Source organism: Helianthus annuus, chromosome 4 (assembly GCF_002127325.2).
Source record: "Helianthus annuus cultivar XRQ/B chromosome 4, HanXRQr2.0-SUNRISE, whole genome shotgun sequence".
Taxonomy (NCBI): domain Eukaryota; kingdom Viridiplantae; phylum Streptophyta; class Magnoliopsida; order Asterales; family Asteraceae; genus Helianthus; species Helianthus annuus.
The window spans coordinates 125,341,512-125,349,053 of NC_035436.2; the positions used below are offsets into that span (position 1 = coordinate 125,341,512).

The 7,542-nt window shown below is 43.8% G+C and overlaps 1 protein-coding gene across 1 annotated transcript; it reads right to left on the bottom strand.

Moving 5' to 3' along the window:
* Positions 1 to 3,002: 3,002 nt before the first annotated feature.
* On the bottom strand, positions 3,003 to 3,638 carry LOC110933347 (N66 matrix protein-like). Its single transcript, XM_022176577.1, has one exon. The coding sequence runs from the start codon at positions 3,636 to 3,638 to the stop codon at positions 3,003 to 3,005; it is 636 nt and encodes a 211-aa protein (XP_022032269.1).
* Positions 3,639 to 7,542: the final 3,904 nt, after the last annotated feature.

Here is a 7,542-nt window from a genome sequence, read left to right on the forward strand (position 1 = left end):
CTTCGGTAAAGTGGAGTGTGTCATCATTGTGAACTTCGTCAGCAGGATTGATCACTATTTCTTGTGTTGGACTCTTCTTCAGATTAGATACATGGAATGTATCATGAACTCCATTAAGTTCTGCAGGTAGTTCCAACTTGTATGCTACAAGACCAATCCTTTCTAGGATTTTGAACGGTCCAATAAATCGTGGGTTTAACTTTCCACGCTTCCCAAAGCGTGCCACACCTTTCCAAGGTGAGACTTTTAACAAAACCATATCTCCCACTTCAAATTCCAATGGTTTCCCTCTTTGGTCCGCATAACTCTTTTGGCAATCGCGAGCCGCCTTGATGCACTCTCAGATCTGTATGATCTTATCTGTCGTCTCTTGGACCAATTCGGGACCAACTAGCTGTCTATCGCCTGCATCTGCCCAGCATAACGGCGATCGACACTTTCGTCCGTAGAGAGCTTCAAACGGTGCAGCTTGAATGCTTGTATGGTAGCTGTTATTATAGGAGAACTCAACCAAAGGCAGGTGAGTGTCCCAATTGCCACCCAAGTCCATTACGCTAGATCGAAGCATATCTTCCAGCGTCTGAATCGTTCTCTCACTTTGACCGTCCGTCTGTGGATGAAAAGCAGTGCTCAAATTCAACTGAGAACCAAATGCTTCATGGAAAGATTGCAAAATCCTTGACACAAATCTCCCATCTCTATCGGATATAATCGAGATAGGCACTCCATGACTTGCAACTATCTCCCTTAGGTACAGCTCAGCTAGCTTACCTGTGTTATCCTTTTCTCTGATTGGCAAAAAGTGCGCATATTTTGTCAGACGGTCTACGATTACCCAAATCGTATCATGACCTCTGGGTGTCTTTGACAACTTTGTCATAAAATCCATCGAGATCTGCTCCCACTTCCACATGGGTATCTCAGGTTGCTGTAGGAGACCTGAAGGCTTCTGATACTCGGCCTTCACCTTGGCGCAAGTCAAACATTTCCCAACATAAGTTGCAACATCACCTTTCAATCTCGGCCACCAGTAGAAATATTTCAAATCTTGGTACATCTTATCCGATCCTGGGTGGATCGAGTACCTTGATTTATGAGCTTCATCAAAAATAACATCTCTAAGACCACCAAAGAGGGGAACCCAGATTTGTCCCATGAAACATAAGGTTCCTTCCTTATTGGGTAGCAACTGGTTCTCCATCCCACGGAGATATTCATCCTTCAAGTTTTCCTTATTGAGAGCTTCTCTTTGTGCAGCACGATTGCGAAACGAGAGGTCTATTTGAATGATCATCTCCAAATCCCTAACCCTTATGGGCTTAATCCTCTCTTTTCGACTCAAGGCGTCAGCCACCACATTCGCCTTTCCTGGGTGATATTTGATTTCACAATCATAATCGTTTAACAACTCCACCCATCGTCGTTGTCTCATATTAAGCTCTCACTGATCGAATATGTGCTGAAGGCTCTTGTGATCGGTAAAGATCGTGCATCGAGTGCCATACAAATAATCTCGCCAAATCTTCAAAGCAAACACCACTGCGCCTAATTCCAAATCATGTGTGGTGTAGTTCTTCTCATTAATCTTCAACTGGTGCGAAGCATAAGCGATAACCTTCTATCGCTGCATCAGCACGCAACACAATCCCTGACGCGAGGCGTCACAGTACACCACGAAGTCATCGGTGCCTTCGGGTAGGGATAGAATAGGTGCATCGCAAAGCTTATTCTTAAGCAATTGAAAAGCTTCTTGTTGTTTATCTCCCCATTCATACTTCTTATCCTTTTGAGTAAGGGAGGTCAGCGGTTGAGCGATTTTAGAAAAATCCTCAATGAATCTGCGATAATACCCAGCTAAACCTAGAAACTGACGAATATCGGTTGGCGTCTTCGGAGTTTCCCAATTCTTAATCGCCTCGATCTTGGTGGGATCTACATGAATTCCATCTTCATTCACTACATGACCAATGAATTGTACCTCACGCAACCAGAATTCGCACTTCGAGAACTTAGCATACAGTTTCTCCTTCTTGAGAAGCTCTAAAATGGCTCTAAGGTGTTGCTCATGTTCTTCCTCTGTCCGCGAATAAATCAAAATATCATCAATAAACACAATCACGAATTTATCGAGATATGGCTTACAAACTCGGTTCATCAAATCCATAAATACTGCCGGCGCGTTTGTCAACCCAAACGGCTTCACTAGAAACTCGTATTATCCATAACGAGTTCTAAAGGCAGTCTTCGGTATACTTTCTTCTTGAATCTGCAGCTGGTGATAACCTGATCGAAGATCGATCTTGGAGTAGTAACTCAAACCCTGAAGTTGATCGAAGAGATCATCAATTCTCGGCAAAGGATACCGATTCTTGATGGTCAACTTGTTTAGCTCTAGGTAGTCTAAGCACATACGAAAACTACCATCCTTCTTCTTCACAAATAGAACTGGAGCTCCCCAAGGAGAGAAGCTTGGTCTAATGAATCCCCTGTCTAAAAGCTCCTGAAGTTGCGTCGATAATTCTTGCATCTAAGAGGGTGCAAGTCGATAAGGTGCCTTAGCTACAGGCACGGTGCCTTAGCTACCGGCACGGCGCCTGGAACCAAGTCAATATGGAATTTGACTTGTTGTTGAGGCGGCAATCCTGGCAAGTCTTCGAGGAAGACTTCAGGATATTCCCTTACCACAGGGATATCTTCCAGCTTTGGCTCTTCGGCTTCTTTATCAACAATGTGAGCCAAAAAGGCAACACATCCTTTCTGCAAAAACTTTTGGGCCTTCAAACAGCTGATAATCCTTAGAGGCGTATCATGCTTCTCCCCGTGCACTACTATCGTCTCTCCATTCGCCAACGGAATGCGGATGATCTTCTCGTGACATACGATCTCAGCTTGGTTGCTCGACAACCAATCCATTCCAACTACCACGTCAAAGCTTCCCAACTCAACTGGCAGAAGATCAAGCATAAACTCACGCTCTCCGAGCTCTATTACACAGCCTCTAATCACTTGTTTGCCTCTACTTGCTTTCCATTAGCTAGTTCTATCGAGTATGGAATATCTAACTTACTGGCAACTAACCCAAGTATATCCTTAAATTCTAGGGACACGAAGCTATAATCGGCACCGGTATCAAACAGCACAGATGCAAAGTGTTCGTTGATAGGGAACGTACCCGTGACTACGTTCGGATCCTGGCAAGCTTCCCTAGCTCCTATGTTGAAGTCTCTTCCTTGGGCTTGATTGTTCTTTGGGCAATCTCGCTTGAAATGCCCAACATCTCCACAACTAAAGCATCCTTGCTTATTTCCAGTACCACCCTGGTTGTTGTTTTGGTTGCGGTTTCCATTACCAGTTTGGCTTCCAGAACCACCACGATTACCATCACCTCCTTGATTATTGTTTCCACCTTGGTTTCTGTTGCCATAACTGTTGCCACCACGGTTTTCGTTGCCATTACCATTTCCTCTCTGACCATTATTCCCACGACCGGCACCATACCAGCATGTTTCTTTGGCATGGCCAACTTTTCCGCACGTTTCACATTTTCCAGCTCTGCATCGTCCTGTGTGATGAAACTGACACACATCACATTTGGGTAGGGTGCCCATATTGTCACACCCAACCGATGACGGAAACATCGGGGCGCGGCACTGAGCGAAACAGATTGTCCAGAAGTTTCCATAACAATTACGATTACTAATTATTTAAAACATCACGTCCCATACCATGACATAATAAGTAGTTAAGTTATTAGAGACAAAAATCAAGACAAATAGTTCTGTTTCGACAACTCAGATTTTAAATAAAGTAAATTGTCTTTGTTTCTAGACTCTTTCCTAGCCTCGATTTCACAGCAAGCCAAGCATTTTAACATCTTAAGCACCTGCCACATACGTTAAAGTAAAAGTCAATACATATAGTGTAAAGGTGAGCATACAAGTTTAATAGATATAATAGAGTTCGAAATCGTTTACGCATAACCAACACGTACAACATATGAAATAAAGCACGTAAGTCATCGATATGATCCTATCAATACCAATGACTATGGGTTGACTGCGCAAGGCAGTTCGTAACACATATTCAACATTGCGAATCATGTGATTAATTGTCCTTAACAACCCCTGAGTGAACAGGTGCCGAGTCCAAACTATAGTACTATTGTTGCTAAGGCAGGTAGACAGCAATCTATGTGTAAACATAACAAACAACATTCATCAAGTCACGTATAACATGCGGTAATGGTTAGCGTTAAAGTATTGCGTAGTGTGTTCGATGTGATTTAGAATAAGTAACGTATGTAACACCCAAAAGTGCGTAAAGCAAAAAGGGTTCGAGTATACTCACAGGACAGCGATGATGGATTGAAGGGAGCGCTAGAGTGAGTTTAGTCTGATCAGACCGATAGCATAAACGATAAGTGGTGCGTAAAACGGTGCAAAGTGAAAAGTGTCGGATGGCAATCCGATCGGATGGCCAGTCGATCGGGTGGCAATCTGTTCGGATGGTCATCCGATCGGATGACCATTCGATTGGATTGTCACCTCGTTTGGTATGGATGTGTTTGTGTATGATGGTTTGTACTTTGAAGTTTTCGTTGTAGCATTTTGAAAACAGAGAGGTATCTATACCTGTCAGTTCGGTCGATCGAACAGCGGCTCGATCGGACGGCGATCCGTTCGGTGAGACATTTCTCAGAGAATTCACAGCAGTTTTGTCACTCGATCGGATAGTCTGCCGATCGGGTGGCAATTCGTATTGAACATGTTGAAAATTGTTTAAGTGTTGAAGTCCAAACATCACATGGTCGGGTGGTAATCTGATCGGATGGCAATCCGATCGGACGGCAATCTGTTCGATGTTCAGGACCTCAAAAGTTGGAATAAAAGTTAAGTGTGGGACCAAGGTGCAAGCCGATCGGGTGGCCGTCCGATCGGATGGCTGTCCGATCAGACGGCAATCCGTCCCAGTCGACTTGATCGTCTTTACACTTGGTTGTTTTGATAGTTTGCGTTTTATTCGAGGCAGTGTGATAACGTGCTAAACAACAAGAACCTCGTCCAGACTTAGTGACCCGATCGGACAGGAACCACCCTAGTCCGACCAGTTTAATGTTCGAGACGGTGTTTCATGTTTATCCCGAAATCAGTAATCTCTTGGATAGAATCTAGATCTTGGACCAACACATCACTAAGAAGGAGTAGAAGATCAGAACAAGCTCCGATTCTATCGGTTTTGAGTGCATTGAGTGTAAAAGATTTGAAAGAAAGTTTGAAAACCATATTTCAATCCTTTACACCTTGAATATGTTCAGATCTATGCAAGATCTTTGTTTATTTATGTGGAAATCGTTCAGATCTAAGTTGTTCTTGGTGGATTGAAGCCAAAACATGAAGTTCATAAGAGCCCCATGATGATATCATCCTAGAACACCTTAAATCTAGTGATTTCATGGTTAAAAGTTTAGATTCAAAAGATAGAAAGGTGTAGGAGTGCGTGTAGATCAAGAAAGTACAAGATTTAGGTTGAAAACTTACAAGAATCGCGAGAAATCGGGAGAAAAGTGGGCTGGAGCGAGTTGGGTCGAGTGAGAGCTGTCACATCAGGTGATGTGACATATGAAGGGTATTTATAGGGTTTCCCAAAAAGGAAAGTGCGAATAGATAGGGAGGGTCACCGCTCGGGTGGTTGTCCGATCGGGTGGCAGTCCGATCGGATCGGGTGGTCACTCGATGGGTGGCCACTCGATCTGGTGTCCAACGTGTCGAGTTTTGTCGTTTCGATACGTGCGTTGAGTTTTGCGATGCAATAGAGTTTCTCATTTATCCCAACTACTATATCTATCATACAATCATCCTAATTAACTTACGTTTAGCATCTGCGATTCGATTGCGATAGCGTTGCGATTGCGTTTCGATTAATCACCATAACATACACATAATTAAGAATGCACAAGTAACACATAAGTAGCACACACACGTAGAACAATATCCAGAACTCATAAGTCGGGTTGCGAATGCGATTGTGATGTGATAAGCGATAAAGTGATAAAACACGCGATAAACATCGATTAAACCTCGATCATTAACAAGTACTCCACATAATACAACTAACGTAATAAAATAATTAAACTATCTATAAGTCAAAGAAGTCAAAACAGCAGTTGAGCGAGGAGTGACAGATCGCAATTAGCAATCTTTTCTTCCTTTGACTTCATTGTTGACTTTGACTTTGACTTTCGAAACACGGGGTGTTACAGCCTCCCCTACTTAAGGGAATTTCGTCCCGAAATTAGGCCAAAGTCGTAACAAACAACTGCGGGTACTTCGCCTTCATTTCGCTTTCGAGTTCCCAAGTGAACTCTGCGCCTCGTTTGCCTTCCCATCGGACCTTCACTATGGGTATGCGTGAGCAGCTGAGCTGCTTGGTTTGGCGATCCATGATCTCGACATACTTCTCCACGAAGTGTAGTGTTTCGTTTACTTGAAGATCCTTAAGTGGTACATACAAATCATGCTCAGCCAGGCACTTTCTGAGGTTCGAAACATGGAAAGTTGGGTGAACGTTGCTAAGTTTCTCCGGTAGTTCAAGTCTGTAGGCCACTTTTCTGATCCTTTCCAGAATCTTAAAGGGTCCAACATATCGAGGTGCGAGCTTTCCTTTCTTGCCGAATCTGACCACACCCTTCCAAGGTGATACCTTTAGGAGTACATGGTCGCCAACGTCAAATTCAAGGGGCTTGCATCGTCTATCGGCGTAACTCTTTTGACGACTCCGAGCTTTCAGCAAATTGTCTCGAATTTGGAGGAATTTGTCAGTCGTTTCTTGCAACAGCTCGGGACCGGTTAATTGCGAGTGTCCGATCTCGTTGCATACAATAGGCGATCGACATTTTCTTCCGTATAATGCCTCAAACGGTGCCATTTGAATGCTGGAATGATAACTGTTATTGTACAAGAATTTGACTAGAGGTAAGTATGCGTCCCAATTACCACCGAAATCTATGACACACGAACGGAGCATGTCTTCAAGGGTACGGATTGTTCTCTCAGTCTGACCGTCGGTTTGGGGATGAAAAGCGATACTTAGATTAAGCGTAGTACCGAGAGCAGTTTGAAACGTTTCTCATAGACGCGAGGTAAACCGAGCATCATGGTCAGAGATGATGTCGCGAGGCGTCCCATGTCGACAAATGATCTCAATGGTGTAGATCCGGGCTAATTTTTCTACCTTGTAGTCTTCTCGTATTGGCAGAAAATGAGCAGATTTGGTCAAACGGTCAACGACAACCCAGATGCTGTCGTGACTTGATGGCGTGCACGGAAGTTTCGTGATAAAGTCCATAGCTATGCTTTCCCATTTCCACATGGGGATCACGGGTTGCTCAAGTAAGCCAGAGGGTCTTTGATGCTGGGCCTTGACTTTCGATCAAGTCAGGCACTTCGAAACATAGAGAGTGTTATCTCTCTTCATGCCCGGCCACCAGTACTTGTAGCGAAGGTCCTGGTACATTTTATCAGCACCGGGATGAATTGAATATCG

Coding starts and splice junctions, on each gene's coding strand:
- LOC110933347 (XM_022176577.1), bottom strand. CDS start 3,638: ATGTTTCCGTCATCGGTTGGGTGTGACAATATGGGCACCCTACCCAAA.